We start from the raw sequence: 17760 nt of genomic DNA, 5'->3' as shown, positions 1-17760 counted from the left end.
GTATGTTATTAGTATGAGAAGCACAGTATTTTTTTTTCATTTCCTAATTTAAATAAAGTACTCACAATATCTCTTAATATTTATGTATTTGTTGTCACTATTTACATACGATCAGTCCAGGGTGTGGTCTGTTTTTTGCCCATAGTCAGCTGGACTAAGCTTCAACCCACCCGTGAGCCAGAACAGCGGAGTAGAAAATGATGGATGGAACAAATATATTCTTCTTTTTGTAATTCTCATTATTATTAGTGTGCATTATTTTAAATAGTTTTATTATAAGTAAAAGTAGCGTTAGGAAATATATTGAACACACCATGTACAGGATGATGAAGATGATTAGGGATATTCAATACTACTTTTTTTTTCTCAGACAAATACCAGTACGAGTTGTCACTCTTTGAGTGCTTACTAATAACAATACCAGGTTCTAGTACTTTCAAATTTAATTTAACTTAACACGATAAAAATTGCGAACAGACCTTTCTTTCCGGTGCAGATGATGGTTCACCTACATGCCAAAGCATCGCAGTATAGCACCAACTACTGCTGAGAACTTAGTTATTGTTAGATTATTATCTTTTTTGCCTTATTTATCAGTGCCTGCTACCTGCAGCCTTCATTAGTACTCAATACATGATGATGGTTTACTTTTTGCAGAGGACTCAAAAATATAGTTAAAACACACAAGCAGAAGATTTTGTTATTTACGGTATGGAGTTAGTGCCTAAACATAGTGCCTAAACAAATTGTTTTTTGTTAAGAGGAGGCATTCTTATTCTTATTGACAATTCTTACGTCACAACTTAGTCAAAATGGCAGTCTTACTCAGAAATGACCCTTTCCATCCAATGAAAAGCATTGGACTTTGAATCATTGTAATTTGATTTGTGAGGATTATTTTGATTTCAAAATGTGATGAAATGTCATTTGACTACACTAACAATCTACCTGGTGTGTAGCTACGCTAGTCACAGGCAAAACTGTAAAATATGTCATTTGTTTTCAACGTGTAAAAGAAGCATTTGCATTGCATTGCATTGCGGAAACACCACAAATGCCCAAATGTTTGGAATTGTCAATCGTTGATATTATCGGTTTTATTAGTAGTACAGTAGTAGTAAGCAGGGTTGGGACATCCAGGTCCATAAAGTAAAGACCCTGAAACTGTAAGTTTAGCTTTAGGTGCTTCTACTCAACAGGTGAGCTTGTTTACCTGCCTGTTGAGTAGAAGCACCTGTGGCTAAAGCTTAACTTTCAGGGTTTTTACTTTCTGGACCTGGGTTTCCCAACCCTGGTAGTAAGTTACTATGCGACATTTAATATCTACTAAGGTTAAAAGTTTTGGGTGACCCAGACAATTTTATGTTCGCAATGAGAGCACAAGCCTTGTGAAGCCTACTACTGTACTATGTACGTCTGATTTGTCTCAATGCTCATGTCTATGTGACCCCATACTTTTGGGTAGTGTAGGTTAAAACTACAAGATAAAATGTAAGTTAGTTACGGCATTTCAAAACGCAGAAATTAAAATGGATTTAGAGAGATACGCAAAAATAAAATACAGTACATGACAATTCGTAAAGTTGCGCCTTCTGCTCGTCGACTTCCGCGCATGCGCTCAACGAGCGGCTCCCAAACTGGTGAACTAGCGGGTGTGAAAATGGTAGGTAACCAAAATAAACACAATCGTCTCGTTCACCGCCGCGCTGTCTTTTAACACGCGTGGCGCCGTCTCGCTTCCCTTTGAACGCTCGCGTCGTGTCCAAACTCCACGTTGACCAACAAGTGTCGTTTTGCTTGCTGTTTATCAACGGAAGGTCAGTTGATATTATTGGGGCAGCAGCAGCAGCTAGCTAGGTAGCTAGCCGCAACGTTTCCCAGTTTGTCCGTCAAGCATGCTAACATAACACAGGCTCGGCCACCGTAGTTACGAACCCCAAACTACGACACCTATACACGCGCAAACTCACTGCCACCAAAACACGCGTGTTATTAACGTTAACAACACGCCGGAGCTAATTTAGTGGCGGCTAGCCAGTAGCTCGGCAATGCTAACCCGGCGATTCCCATTCGCACCACCGCTATTACTGTGCCTTTGTTATACCCGCCGTATTACAGAGCTCGCCATAACGTAATAGTGCTTCTGACAGTCTGCTGTCACTTTACTAAAAAGATGATGGACGTCCTGATAAAAGCTGTAGCACAGAGGTGGGCAACCTGCGGCTCGTGGGCCTCAGGGTAAAGCTAAAAACAAATACCACCTCAGGGGGAGCTGTTATTAAAACCCCTGCAAATAGTCAGGGTGGCTCCCATTACATTAGTCATGTGAGGGGCCCCCTCCTTTAGGACAATCTCAAGTGTTGACAAGGTCTCACTACCCCATGCGTCCTGAATGCCTGTGGACGCAGTACTGTGCGCGCTGCTGTGTCTCTGCGCGCTGTTTGGGCTTTACTTGGTGTGGACGCTGTGGGGTCTGCTCGCCGCTGACCGCCCGTTTGCCCTGTTGCCCGCGCAGCACAAGTTGAAGTCGTCGCAGAGGGACAAGGTGCGGCAGTTTATGTCCTTCACGCAGGCGGGCGAGAAGACAGCCGTCTATTGCCTCACGCAGAATGACTGGAAGCTGGAGGTGGCCACCGACAACTATTTCCAGAACCCGGACCTCTACTGTAAGGAGTCCATGAAGACATCCGTTGACCGCAAGAAGCTGGAGCAACTCTTCAACCGCTACAAAGGTAGATGGAATTTATTACTCAACTGCATTAGTATGAGGACCAGTGCTGTAAGTACAGTAGCACCTTCATGAGTTTTATTGTCTGTTTATATTCGACTTTACATTATCAAGCTTTTTGAGGTAGCGAGCTCACCAAGCCCATCACAAGATGGCACAAATATTTAAATAACTTAATTGGACTTTCTGCTGTCAGATCCCCACGATGAGAACAAGATCGGCATCGAGGGCATCCAGCAGTTTTGCGACGACCTGGTGCTGGATCCGGCCAGTATCAGCGTTCTGGTGGTGGCGTGGAAGTTTCGCGCTGCCACTCAGTGCGAGTTCTCCAAGAAGGAGTTCATGGACGGCATGACAGAACTCGGGTAAGCCGACTTGTAGGAAAGAAAGTCTACGTGTATATACGTAAAAATAAAGCGCCCTCTCTCCACTGTAAGAGCAGCAAGTGGCTCATGTATCACAAATTTGTTTGTTCGCAACGTTGCCATGTTGTCATTGAGCCAAGTGGTTCATGTTTGCGGCCTCTCCCGCCTTTTAGGTGCGACAGTCCCGACAAGCTCAAGGCCCTTTTGCCAAGACTGGAGCAGGAGCTGAAAGACAGCAACAAGTTCAAGGACTTCTACCAGTTCACCTTCAACTTTGCCAAGAATCCCGGCCAGAAGGGTTTAGGTAAGGAGAACGCAGCTACAAAGTCACTCCATTAGAGCAGAAAAGAAAACTAACCAAAAAAAGAGATACAATTCCCATTCATAAGAATATTATTAATAAAGTCATGTTATGAGAAAAAATTTTGTGAAGTTGTAAATTATGGATTTTTTTAATTATTTACAAGATTGGTAATATTGCTACAAAGTGAGAGTGGCAATTGATTAAAAAAGGTAACACAAGAAAAAAAAAAGTTAAAAAACAGGAGACACAAATGGATTAAATAAATAAAATAAAGCCATAATATATGAAGAAAAATTGTGTAATTTCACATGAATCAAGTTGTATTTTTACGAGAAGATTTCCTTTTGGGCGGTTCATAAATAATATTAAAAAAAAAGAGACTGAAAGGAACATTTATAATATTGATAGAACAAAGTAAATTCATAAGAAATATGTAAATTATGAAAATATTAAACATTTTAAGCAAAAGCAGAATGACAACCATGTACTGCAAAAAGCTCAAATAAAGTAAGGACTGTCCTTAATTCAACCTTTTCTTTGTTTTATGTCTTGTCCAGACTTGGAGATGGCCATAGCTTACTGGAATTTGGTTCTGTTAGGAAGATTTAAGTTCCTTGATCTTTGGAATAGATTTCTTTTGGTGAGTCCAAACATATACGGAAGCAACATCGTTCAAGGAAAATAAATAATAAGCAATAAGCATGTGTTTGAAATGAATGCTTTTCTGATGGCGATGGGTCGTTTCAGGAACATCATAAACGCTCCATCCCAAAAGACACTTGGAACCTGCTGTTGGACTTTGGGAACATGATAGCGGACGACTTGTCGAACTACGACGAGGAGGGTAAGAGTTGAAACTCCGAAATAGGCAAAAAACATTTTACGAGGGGTTACTTGAAGAAATGTATTTATTATGTACATTCTATTATTATGATTGTCCTAATCCAATTCATTTTGAGATTTCAGTTTAAACGTTTCAACATTAGTAAGGTGCAATATTTTAAAAAAGATATATGAAATAATGAAACACAATCTATTCAAATGAAATATAGTGACAAAATAGAACAATTGTCAGAAAATTTTGTCAATTATATTGGCTTTCATTTCTGTTTCATTATATATTTTAACAGTGGCGGGTTGAATGTTAGTATGTACTTTTAATAGTTTTGCCGAGGTTTTCTTTGTGTTTAGATTTCAGGGCTGTTGGACTTTCGACTGTCCCAATTTACGAGTTTATTGGGTCATGAGCAGTCGGGTGTTTGTTTTTTGTTCTGGCTGGGCACCAAAATTTTAGTTATGAGCGAGCTTCAGATATGCCCCTGCTTGAAGTGTAGGGAGAAAAAAAGAGAGCCACAGGCAGAACTTGACCCTGTTGGTTCAATTTATATCACCCAAATCTTTATCCTCATTGGTCATTTTGAATTTAATGTTACAATGACAATAGAAAATGCCAACGTGTGTGCTGAAAATTAAGCTTTGGGGACTCGATTCATTTCAGTGAGGAAAAGTTGAGTTAAAATTGAGTTGCGAGCTTGGTCACTGAACCAATGTATCCTGTATTTCAAGGTACCGCTGTAATTTCATATTAAGTTAGGTGAATAGTTTCACAATATCTGATCCATGTGTTTTTTTTTCCCTCCGCCTCTTAGGAGCATGGCCAGTGCTTATCGACGACTTTGTGGAATTTGCTCGACCGATCGTAACAGGAACAAAACATAAAACTCTCTAAAAACAAAACAAAAACAAAGAACTTGGAAGGAGAATATTTCTTTTACGGAGACTTCATAGTTTTTTTTGGAAGGAGGAATATTATTATTTTTAATTTAAACAATGGTGGCCAACAGCAGCACTTGGAGGAGAGGGCGGAGGAAGGACATTTCCGGAACAATCCCGGCTCCTCCTGCCGGATCCTCGGAATCCCGCGAGCGCGCTCCGCTCCGGGATGGACACCGACGCAGCACGGAGACGAGCGTAAAGCGGACGGAAAAGAAAGGACAAAGGAGTGCTCACGACACCAGCACCACAACTTGACCGTACATACTGTATTTACAAAAGAGAATTATATGAAGAATAATATAAATATGATCCTGTTTATAAACCATTCTTTTATGTAAACTTTAAAGATGTGTCATGGGTTTGATATGATCTGTCGGTGTAGTGTGTCGCCATATGGCTGTGATGGCGTCTTCTCCATTGGTACTTGACGTGAAGTGTCCACACAAAAAAAAATTGCATCACAACTCTCTGCTATGCTTTGTTCTGATTTCCTTTTGCCAAGGAAAGTTTTGTCATAACCACTAAGAACATTCAGAGTAGGAACGGGCTTTCGGAATTGATTAATCATCTCTTGAAAGGATTGAGGTCAACTGGAGCACCACTTGGCTGCGACCAAGTGATTCAGTCTCTAGTTTGATTTGTTCACAACATTCAAGACCGATCAAAAAACATGAATTGAACCTGAAAGGCAGTTAAGAGCTATTCTGAAGCTACAGTGCAAAATGAATGCTAAACAAGCCTTATTATAATTGTGGCATTTCTTTTCAATATTGTTACAGATAGAGACATATGAACAGTCATGTAAGTACAGTATATTGTTCCATTTAAAGATCAATAAAAGCATGAGTTTTTCCATAATATATGGATTTAACGCTTATCTTATCAGTGGTTCTCAAACTTTTTAGTTTTTACACCAAAGTCCAAGTACCACAAAAAAAGACTACAGTGGTGTAATAGGCCTCATAAAGATGGTTTTATTCCTAAAAAGTACATTGAATATTGTAACATTCAGTTTCTACATTTACACTGCGCTAAATTTAAAAAAAGGAACTACGTAAATAATGTTGACATACCTCAAAGTTTGTTCAAAAATGAGTTCTTAAAGATTGAATGCAAATGTTTCTAAGGGGAAGTCAAACCAAAAATATTCTTGGCAATCATCATTTTATGTACCTTCACTAGTTTAAACATGGCATTCTGAGTAATATTGTATTTATGGATTATGAATTAAGTACCAAAATCCACCCTTAAGCAATTGTGATGCCATTTTCATTCGACATCCGGTGGCAAAATGGCCGCCCCCTAGAATTTTTGTCAGAATACCGTGTTTAGACTAGTGAGGCTGCATAGAACATTACGCAATTTCAAAAAAAAAATCTGGGTTGACTTCCCCTTGAAAGATTAAATGCAAATGCTTCAAACTTGGAAAATAAATATAGCTGAACTGCACTTAGACGGGGATTCTTTCACGTACCACTAGAGGGAGCCCACCTACCTCACTGGTAGAGGTGGCATTCATAGCCATGTACTAAGGCACTACAACCAAATGTATAACCATGTCTTTAATAAAAAAAATGGGACTACTTTTCTACTAAAAGAAAATCAAAATTGATGGTTAATTCTACACATCGTCAATTTTACACAATGTTTGCATCTCATTTGCATTTACCTGCGTGTCTGTCTGCTTGCAACCCCTCCCTCCCTCCCTCCTTCCTTATATGTGCCTAAAGGTGAAGTAAGTAGCCTACGACAGACCAGGGTGGGCAGGAAGGAGGCTTGTTTAGAATGTGCGACCTCCCCCAAGGAAACGATGTCCTTTAATTCGCAGGCGGACTTGTAGATTTTTTGCTGCGTGCAATGGAGGAAGACACGAAAGGAAAAAGTGACAGGTAATGTTGAACTTTAAGCAGAGGTGTCCAAATCGTATAATGGGGGCCCTTTGTGGCCTGAATTCAGCATGTTTATTATTGGCCAATTAAGATGGACAAAACGCTGAAATCTTGTTTTGTAACTAAAATCATGTATTTGTCATGTAATGGTTAATATGTTGAATTCTCTTCAACCCACAATGCTCATACTGAATTCTCTTGTAACTGAAAATGAAAATTAAGTAACCCCAACATAAAGTTCAGATGTTCTAGTAGGCTTTCCCCTGACATTTTGCTTTCTAGCAGACGCTTGAAGATTTTGTGCCAACACTGTTAGTATGGATTTCAGATGTCTGTGTTTTCTAAAAGGTGATGCAATGTCAATATTGAGCACCTATGTGTTTTTATTTGGTCACAAAAGAGGTTCGTGCGTGAAGGCGTGCCCAGCGAGCACCGGACAAAAGTGTGGATGGCGACCAGCGGTGCCCGGAAGCAGCTGGATAGCAACCTGGGTTACTACCAGTCCCTTGGGGCCCTGCAGCACGACACCAAGCTCGAGGAGAGCATTCGCTTAGGTGCAACATCATCTAATTTCAACCCTACTATCTTAAATATAACAACACTGTCATGCATTTGTCCCCCTTTTTTTTTGGACTAGACATCCACGGGACTTTTCCTGATAACATCTTTTTCCAAAGTGACTCAAAGTCAGGCCTGCAGAAGGCGCTGTGCAACGTGCTGCTGGCGTATGGACACCATAATAAGGCTGTGGGCTACTGTCAGGTCAAGACCACAAAAGCAAAAAATGCTATAGTTATAATACATAATTTATTTTTTTGTTTTTTCAAAATTAAGTTTCTCTCTAACATATATTTTTGTATGGCTGTATTATACTGCCCAAAGCGGGAATTTTTCTAGTTATAATACATAATTTATTTTTTTGTTTTTTCAAAATTAAGTTTCTCTCTAACATATATTTTTGTATGGCTGTATTATACTGCCCAAAGCGGGAATTTTTCTAGTTATAATACATAATTAATTTTTTTGTTTTTTCAAAATTAAGTTTCTCTCTAACATATATTCTTGTATGGCTGTATTATACTGCCCCCAAGTGGCCAAAACGCATAAACCAGGAGTCAATTTCCATTGACAGAAAGTGTCAGAAACGTTTAAATTATTTACGTTTAGTCAGAGTACTGTATATATAAAGTACAATATATTAACTAGAGTGCCATATTCTTAAAAAATATTTTTCAATACTGTATTTGATTTTTTGGGGGATGCTTGAATAGATTGATTCATTTTATTAGGCAAAGATGATTTGAGGTACCAGTACCATATCTCAACGCACAACAGAAATTGTAAAGTTTTTTTTTCTTTCTTTTTACTCTCGTACTCTAAAACAAAGTTAAACTACTCACCCGCAGAAGTTGACGGTTCGTGAAGGAGTTATCCTGAAAGTTCACTTCATCGCTGTCTTCAATCATTCCAGGAAATGAACTTCATCGCAGGTTACATCATTATTGTCACCAAAGATGAAGAGAAAGCTTTCTGGCTTATGGATGCACTGCTGGGAACAATACTACCAGGTAGAAACTAATTTCAGTGTGCATAGAACAGCTCCAGGATGTGGAGCCTATCCCAGATGACTTTGGGCAAGATGGGCGGGCCACGTGACATTTCTTCTTTTCTTTTTTTTTAGGCCAATGCCAATTCTGTTATTCGGCTGAATACAATTTCGATAACTGATCAATTGAAAAATGTATACAATGAATAAAATGATTTCATTCTAGTCCCTTGTTACAATAACTATATGAATTACAGGTAGAATATTTGATTGTTTTACAGTATTTCACTTTACAACAGAGAAAACTAGTCAAAAATTAGAACAGTAGGAAGAGATGCTCTTGAAAACGGACAGATGGCGTCGCAATACATTGCACATGAGACTAACTAAGTAATTTTTGAACCCTAGACTACTACTACAGCCCCGCCATGAGGGGCCTGAGGACGGACCAGGAGGTTCTCGAGGAGCTGGTGAAGGCAAAAGCTCCTGCAGTGGGCCAGCTGATGGCCCACTATCCTGGCATGTGGAGCGTAGTGGTGTCCTGCTGGTTCATTTGTCTTCACGTTGACATTCTCCCTATTGAGGTGGTTGAAAAATGTTGACTGACATAATTATACACGTACAGTACAGGCCAAAAGTTTGGACACACTTTTTTATTCAATACATTTGCTTTATTCTCATGACTGGGTTACTTATTAGATTCTCACTGAAGACATCAAAACTATGTATGAACTGATGTCAAGTTATGTACTTAACAATAAAAAGGTGAAATAACTGAAAACATGTTTTATATTATAGATTCTTCAAAATAGCCATCCTTTGCTTTGGTTACTTTTTTGCATACTCTTGGCATTCGTACCTCTGGTTAAAGCTAAATGCTAGCAAACAATGCAAAACGTTAATGACATGATGCTAACGGCTAACATTGGTAGTTTTAGAAGCAACAGATATTTGAACATGAACGTTAGAACGAATGTAGATAGATAAAATAATACTCACAGGCATACATTTTTATCTGTTATGAAAAATAACTAGCATCTTGTTGAATCACAGTACAGTACCAGTAGTATTAAAAATCGTCGTCGTTTGTGTCTACGTCACTGTAGTAGTATACTGCCGCCCTGTGGCCAAGGCAGGCATAAATCTTGACATTACAGTACATACAGTATTATGTTGTGTAACTCGTTTTTATACATTTCAATGTTTTGAGTGCTATTTTCCAAGTCTTTAATTCCACATTTAAACAATTCCATTAATTCCACAGCATTCTGTGTTCACATGCTGTTTCTACAGAAACTGCCTTCTCTAGTAGTTTATCAAGTAGTTACTGTTGTACTTTCAGACCGTCCTGCGGGTGTGGGACTGCCTCTTCTACGAGGGCTCCAAGGTTGGCTCTTTAATGGACGTGTGCCAGTGCTTCAAGCGGATTACTTGCGGGGTTTTCACACTGGACTGCCACACCTTCATGCAGGTGCATAAGCTACCTCAAGTGTACATCATTGAGGCAGTGCATCCATCCCCCCCCCCCCCCCCCGTGTGGTTTTACAGAAAATCTTTGCAGAACCAGGAAGTCTTTCTAAGGCGACCATTGATAAACTTCGGGGGAAATGCCGACAAGGAATAGAGGAAGAATGATTAAAACCACGCCGCCTAGAAGACGTAAGACGAAATGAAACGCGCTGGAGACATCGAGAGCTTCCTTTTACCAACAATTATCAAAGACAAGACTGGGCTGCAAGGAACTAGGCGCTGCAGCAAAGCGGAGACTGGATAATGCATGTTTGTGACATTCTAGCCATAATTAATTTTTCATGCACTTTTATTGTTCAAACCTAATTTCAGATACGTTTGATGGAAAACTGCAATTTAAAGGAAATCATTTATGAGGGCAAGATCGAAATCAAATGCTCTTACTTCTACATTTGATGTGATCCAAAACCCTCTCCATTTTTTCTTTGCTTGGGAATTCATGATGACCTGAATATCTAGTATTGAAAATAAATATATGGACTGAATTATGTTATACATACCTTAACAAAAAAAAGACACAAACAAATAAACACTTGCATTTACTTATTAACCCCAATTTTAATGAAGCTGGGACATTATATAAAACATGAACAAACTAAAAGACCAACTTTCAAATCACTTTTATTGACCGTCATTTAGAAAACATCTCAAACAATCCATTAAAACCAACACACAAAATAAACACCAAACAGGGATCCAGTTGTGGAACAGTAAACAAGCAAACAAAAATTATATGCACTATACCATGTTAATGATGCATGTCTTACATACAGCTCTGTACAAGAAACAATGAGAAAGAAAACAGCAAGTACCTCTGTATTAACATTAGTTCACATGTTGCAGAAGGGAAGGCACTGATAAGAAAAACGATGATTTAATCATTTTGGCCACTTAAAATTTTCTAAGGGAGTGCAGCACAAAAGTGGACAAGTGGTGTGTAACAGAAAAATACTCTTCACTGGCAAAATGAGGAAAAAAATGGTAATGTGGTGATTCCCCAGGATTTATCCTAAACTAGGCTAATTTTAGCATAGCATTCAGACACATTTTGAAGGTTAAAACGAACAAATTAACTAAGCTTGACCTAGACACTCGGTCCTAAAAAATGTCAGGGCAACATTTGATAAATTCAATTTATTATCGGAAAATAAATGTTTCAATTAATTATTGCTAAACCAAATGTGTTTGTCAAATGTTGAAGGTAAAAAAAGCCAACCACAAATCTAAATGGGATCCAGAAGGGACTCCTGAGGCACTCCAGCAGAAAGTTAATCAAAGGATTGACACATTTTTTGTCATAAATAATAGGGGAAATAAGCACACAGTTAATCAAGCCCTAACAGCATTTATGTAAAAATAGGCCAATCTTAGCATGTTATTAATATTTGTTTATTGTCAACTTAACCAATAAAACAAGTGGGGTAGGATGCACCGAAAAAAATCACCTTTTCTTAAGTCAACCCGTCCTCCATCATCAGTGCGCTCTTGTAACAGATGCAACAACATTGCCACCGGCCATTCCTGAGACTTCACAATCATGACAAACAGCTGACATTGAGGTACCTAGCGAGAGACCATGTGAATATATGTAACTAAATGTGAACCTCCAGATTAAAATATAGTGCCTTTGCTACAACAAACACCGGTTATCGTCCCTTAACACAAAATCTCTCTCACACAAAAAAAAGTGCACTGAAATCCCATTATTCCCTTTACAAAACTCATAAATAGAACAAATAAATGAAGATTCTTCCTTTGCTTACCAGACATTTCCTCACATACCTCCTAACAACGTCCCTTTTATTATTATCATTAAGATTATGAATGTCAGTTCATAAAGCATGTAACCCCCAGTGTTAAGGAAGGCAACAGGAGGGTGGAACACACAGGGAGTATGTGGCGCGTTTAATGTGACGGGGAGGGGTGGAGTTACATGCGAGCGGACGCCAACTCAGATGGTCTGGTATCCGGCATGGCTCCTCCTCCTGCCGATGAGGTAGGCAACCAGCACGATGAGGACCAGGCCGGCGAGGGCCACCCCGACCACGATGGCGATCAGCATGTCGTCTTCGTCCAGCCGGCAGTGCTCGGCTAAAAAACAAACACATTTTTATTTATTTTTTAAACTGGGGGGTGCAAAATGCCTGTGTGGCAAATCTGTCATGTGCTGAAGATGCTTACCTGTGCCAAACTGGTTCTTGGTGAGTCCGAAGGGCTGCACCTGTAAATGGAAGGTCTTGATGGACAAGGCCTGGACTACGTTGAGAGTCTGCTCCTCATGGCACATGTACGAGAAGCCCAGGGTTCCCCGAAGGTAGTCCAGGCTGCTGTTACGTGCCATAAAGGGCTCTGATACAGACAGAGGACCGTTTTACCATTAGAGCTGTATTTTGACAACAAAGCTACAACTTATTTTGTTACATGTTCTTAAAAGGGGAAGTCAACCGTAAACTATTCTTGACAATACTTATATGTGACTTCACTTGTCTAAAAATGACATTCTGATTAATATTACATTTGTAGAATATGACTTATGCAGCAAAATTCAGTTGTTTTTATTCATCTCGGGGGCGGCCTTTTTGTCACTTACTGTCGACTGAACATGACATCACAGTTGCTAAGGGCTCAGGCAACAACCAATCGCAGCTCACCTGTTTTCTGAAGCTGCGCTGTGATTGGTTGTTACTGTTTAAGAAAATAATATTTTTCTTCCGCGTGTTCGTTTTCTTTCGGGTAGTGAGAATGTTGGTTATACGAATGCAGGCTGGAAATCGGTGAACAGTTCCTTCAAAGGTTTTATTTTACAGAATATTCCGGACACAAGCGAGTTTACAGAACACTGCTGCAGCTTCTCGCAAGTGTGTCGATTACAGACACTTACAACCTTCTTATACTATCTTGAAGGGTGGTATCACAAAAGCCCCCACCAATGAGATAAGACTAAAAACATTGATTACATTGTTGTGGAAATAGATGAGGTCCCAATCATGACGATAAGACTTTAAAAACATCATTGATTACTGACACTTGGCAGAAATTGCGACATCACTCACAAAGACACATTCACAGATAAAAGTTCTACTGAGGAAATAAATAAATTAAAACAGTTATGACTAAATCTGGGCAGAAGACCCTCTTCATTACCTAAGACTTGAGCAACTATGTTGTCATGTTCAGTCGACAGGAAGTGTCAAAATGGCCGCATTCTGGTATTGATAAAAACGGCTGGATTTTACTGCTTAACTCATATTCCACTAACGCAATATTAACCAGAATACAGCATTTAGACTAGTGGGGCTACGTAAAAAAGACATTATTTTCAAGAAATTGACAAACTGGGTTAACTTCCCTTTTAGGAAAAATAGCACTGAATAAGGCTGCAGCTAATTGATTTATTCTACCAATTTTCAATCACTATAGAATAATCCAGTAAGGTTTTATTTTTTACACCTACCTCATAAAATACTTAGGTGTCCGTGTACAACCATCATGACATAAAAAAATCAAAACAAAGAAGTAGCATGGCCTGCTCGTTCATCAAAAACAAGGTTGTATTCCTAAAAAGTAATTGTTATAAACTGCTGTCATTTTAACACTGTGCTTAAATATAGGAAAAGTATTCAAATAATAATTCAAGTAAAATCAGTTGCCTAAAAGGGTTATATTACATAGGTGTACCTTATTATGTGGCCAGAAGACTCACCTTTCATGTCCGGCCAGGCTGCTGACAGAGAAATTTCACTCACATGGTATTTATTGGACGTTGTGTTCTGGAAGGAAAGTGAGATGCAGTTCAAGACGTTTACACGTGCATTTGCTGCTTTGTGTTGAAAGTAATGAAAGCGGAGATAAACTTACCAGGGTGAAGACAAAGGTCAGGTTGGTTTTATCGGCGTCCGAGATTCGCAGCATGGCGCTGTCTGTGTCACATGACCCGGAGACCTTTGTGGTGTTGGGCTCGATGTTGACGAGATCCTGCACCGTCTAACCATACAGAGAGATGGGCCGTTAAGCATTTTACCCGGTGAAATAAACACGGTTCGTTTGTGAGCACCTGGTTTAAGGAGGTGGAGCTAAAGCTGATGTTGAGCTGGAGGCCCATATACGCCAGCAAGCACACGGTGCCATTAGTCCCCGTCACCTGGTAGTGCCCCGTCTCTGGTTTGCTGGGCTCCTTGTGCGGTGCCTCCGTACTGGGCGGCGTCACGGTTGCAAGACTCTGCTTCATGGCTACAGCAGCTTCAACCAATCATGCAGTATAAAAATAAATAAAAAACATTACACAACTTTGGGAATTTTAGGAGAACAGTGTGGCACAACAAAATAAAGCTGTATTTTTGGTATAAAAAAAAAAGTTTTAGAAAAGGTTATAATACTTGAGCATAATTTTGAGAATGAGAAATATGACGTTCCATTCCTATACCGGTGACATTAGCCAATTTGGTTTCTGAGTGGGAATGCGCCATACATAGGTAGTAGTAACCTATGCTAACAGTATTTATTCTTTATTAGGATCCCCATTAGCTTCCACAAAGTGGTCGCTAGTCTTCCTGGGGTCCTCAAATAACTCAACTAAAACATACAAAGTTCAAAATTACTCTATGTAGTAAAAATGAAAACACTGAACTAACAGTATTAAACAGATAAAGTAGAAACAGACCAACAACCATGCACAATTTGAAAGATCACAAAAAGAATATAATAAAAATAAAATTGAATTTGCAGGTGCATACATTATTAGATGAAATTACATAAATTCCCCAATTATAAGAAAGAAACAAGTTCATCTGTAATGTGTATGTTAATAACTTTTTGCTGCGAACATTTATACTGGCAAAACCCAACACCTTAGTGTTAGCATGACTGTCTGGGGCTTCTTAATACTTCAGGACCTTTACAACTTGCTGTAATTGATGCAACCATGAATTTCGCTGGAGAATGTTCGGTTATCAGTTTGTGACATCAAGCTGAAGCACAAGGTTTTGGACGGACATTGGACTTGAATCCGAAACTCTTGTGACATACATGACCTTAAAAAGTCTCCAGTGTTGCTGAAATAATGCAATTCTGCAAGTACGAGTGGGACAAAATATCTCCACTGAGACCCACAAAGACCCTTTGCCAGTAATGGACAATTCCGAACATCGAGGAATTTCTGATATTTACACGGTGAAAAACACCATATTGTATTTCTTTTGCCTGTGATTAGCACACAAACAAACCAAGCAGATTGAAATAAAGAATAATCCTCCCAAATTTAATTACAATAATCCAAAATCCAATACTTTTCAATGAGCGGAGAGATTCCTTTCACCAAGTTAATGCTGCATTTGAGGAAGGAGGAAAGTCAGATTGATCCCACTGATTGACCCACTTCCGACCTCCAAGCACAAATGTGAACAACAAAGATGGCCGATTACCATAAATTGTTTGCTTTTCCGGTTAACAGTCAGTCCAAATCCAACTGGGTTACATCAACTTACTTTGAAAAACTAAATTAATGTCATCATAGTTAAATATGTTAATAATTCTGTAAATTATGTTTTACCATTCACAGTCTGTGTCTCTACTATCAATCAACGTTGGATTGAAGCCAGTTAGTGATGTCGGGGTCCTTTTTTCCTTCCCGATTTAGCAACTTGGATCTCAGAGTTCAAAGGGGCGATCCTGTGCCGAGTTTCTGATTTTTAGTCAGTTCCCACCTTCCTCTTGTCCTCGAATTCAGCATTAAACCGCCACACAGGGTAATACAGATTTACAACAACATTTAAAACTGCATATTATGTGTACATGGGTTATCTTTCGCATTTGAGGTGTCAAATATCATGCGTGTACCTATGGGGCAAATACACTTTTAGAAAGCCAATTCTTAGGTTCATAACCAAAATAAAGGATATTTTCTTTTAACTACATATTTGTGACGCCACGTAGACGACTGCCTCTGATTTAACGTTTGAACCTCACATCATACAGCCTGAAACAAAATGATGTAAGTTTATAAAATGTGGGATTATTAATTTACTAGCATGACTAGGATAACACAAGACAGTTTTTATTTCTTAACCATTAGTAGGAGGGTTTTTTTTATGTTGAAATGCACATTTGTTTCAGATGTTACATAAAACTTGTTGGTCACGTGCATTATGTTTGTGACCTTCTTACTTGCGTGACGTCGATTGAAAAAAAGTGCATTGTTTACCTCGGATAAATCAATACATACCTAAAATAAGATGTAGGGTAAATGTCAGCCACCGAGTCTGGACACCACCGGTGGTCGTCATGTTTGTCTCCCAGTCGACTACAGTCAAAAATGAGCTGGACAACAACTTGCGCTAACAGAGCTAGTAAGCTAACTGTCTGGATGCTAACTTTAGCACCTACCCTAACCCTGGAAGACGGTTAAAAGCCCTTGGCAATGACAAATGAATCGACAAGTTCCTGCTATTTCTCCTAAAACTCCAGTTAAGTGAGTAAAGCTGTTCGCGTGTGTTGGCAGCGGGATTTGCGCCGCTAGCCTTGCTCCTTCTTGTTTCACTGGAGCGCCGCCAGAGAGAATGACAACAGGATCACGTGACTCCTGCTTATGAAACGCCTCGGAAGTCACATGACAAGAAGAGCCGGTTTCTTATTTGACAACTGACAAGTCAATCAACACAATTTCTTTCCAGCGTGGGCCCGCCCTGAGGTCCATAATGGACCTGTCATTCAAAAACAAAGCAAATCTTAATATTTGTATAAATTAACTCACTCACTAGTGTGTAATGTGGGCCTGGTTAAATAAACACAAATGTAATATACTCTCGGGAAGTCGGCAACGTGTATGTGGACAGGTTTATTGTATCTTCTGCCCATTACTGTATTGATATAGAGAGAATATAAAGATATACTATTTGCGTTCACTCGCAGCTCAGATATTACTGCCATCTTGCTGGCATCCGCGTCTTCAAAACAGTTACCCATGATGACACCTTTGAGCTTGGGCAAGAGGGAAAAATTAAATGGAGCCAGGAATTGGATGCAGGATGTCTTTGTAGACTTTTCGGACACACCTCGTATAATGATTCTTTCATATATCTATTTTCTACTTTGGCACGAGGGTGAGTTGAACTTGGGACAGGATGCCAGCCAATCCATGACACATGTTGAGAAACAAGAGAAGAATCAGAAGCCTGTAGGACCAAATTCTGTGGTAACTATAATTTGCAGCCATTAGAAGATGCTTGCATCTAATTAAAAGTCATCAAAACCTCAGTTTGAGGTCCTTGAACATTTCACACTGTTGTCTTAACTCTGTGCAACTTACACCAGCCAGCTTGTTCCAATCACATTGGGGTGTGATGCAGGCAACACCAACTATCATGTCTATACCATGAACAAACACTAGCTACTGTAGCTATATAGCAAGCATGACACAGACTTATAACCTGTGACCTTTGGAACATAAACATTTCATTTTGATTACACCGTCAGACAAGCAGTCATTAAGATTAAATACATTTTCTTATTAAGTGGTGCCTTGAGATATGAGTGACGCTATTGACAAGTTTTTCGAGGAATGAGCAGTTGAGACGATATTGTGCTTTGACTTGCATGTATTTTTAATTTTTTTTAAGTACGAGCAC

The 17760-nt window shown here is 39.3% G+C and overlaps 3 protein-coding genes across 4 annotated transcripts; 2 read left to right on the top strand and 1 right to left on the bottom strand.

The window, feature by feature from the left end:
• The first annotated feature begins 1580 nt into the window (after positions 1-1580).
• LOC144060937 (DCN1-like protein 1) lies at positions 1581-6058 on the top strand. Of its 2 annotated transcripts, none has more exons than XM_077580898.1 (7): positions 1581-1663; positions 2516-2732; positions 2925-3093; positions 3267-3397; positions 3955-4037; positions 4145-4241; positions 5047-6058. In XM_077580898.1, exons 1-7 carry the CDS (start codon positions 1613-1615, stop codon positions 5124-5126), a joined length of 828 nt encoding a protein of 275 aa, XP_077437024.1. In that variant the 5' UTR covers positions 1581-1612; the 3' UTR covers positions 5127-6058. The 2 variants fall into 2 exon arrangements, with proteins under 2 accessions (XP_077437024.1, XP_077437026.1); XM_077580900.1 differs by lacking the exon at positions 1581-1663 and adding an exon at positions 1673-1817.
• Positions 6059-7495: 1437 nt separating this feature from the next.
• On the top strand, positions 7496-10243 carry LOC144060738 (growth hormone-regulated TBC protein 1-A-like). Its single transcript, XM_077580530.1, has 6 exons — positions 7496-7616; positions 7700-7824; positions 8534-8630; positions 9017-9192; positions 9951-10079; positions 10157-10243. Exons 1-6 carry the CDS (start codon positions 7511-7513, stop codon positions 10241-10243), a joined length of 720 nt encoding a protein of 239 aa, XP_077436656.1. The 5' UTR covers positions 7496-7510.
• A 499-nt stretch (positions 10244-10742) lies between these two features.
• Positions 10743-16705, bottom strand: lamp1b (lysosomal associated membrane protein 1b). Its single transcript, XM_077580290.1, has 6 exons — positions 16359-16705; positions 14193-14377; positions 13997-14122; positions 13842-13908; positions 12320-12487; positions 10743-12229 (listed from the first exon to the last, which is right to left on the bottom strand). The coding sequence occupies exons 1-6, from the start codon at positions 16417-16419 to the stop codon at positions 12090-12092; spliced, it is 747 nt and encodes a 248-aa protein (XP_077436416.1). The 5' UTR covers positions 16420-16705; the 3' UTR covers positions 10743-12089.
• Positions 16706-17760: the final 1055 nt, after the last annotated feature.

The sequence above is a fragment of the Vanacampus margaritifer genome, chromosome 11 (genome assembly GCF_051991255.1).
Source record: "Vanacampus margaritifer isolate UIUO_Vmar chromosome 11, RoL_Vmar_1.0, whole genome shotgun sequence".
Lineage (NCBI taxonomy): Eukaryota > Metazoa > Chordata > Actinopteri > Syngnathiformes > Syngnathidae > Vanacampus > Vanacampus margaritifer.
This window is presented reverse-complemented; position numbering and strand designations above follow the sequence as displayed.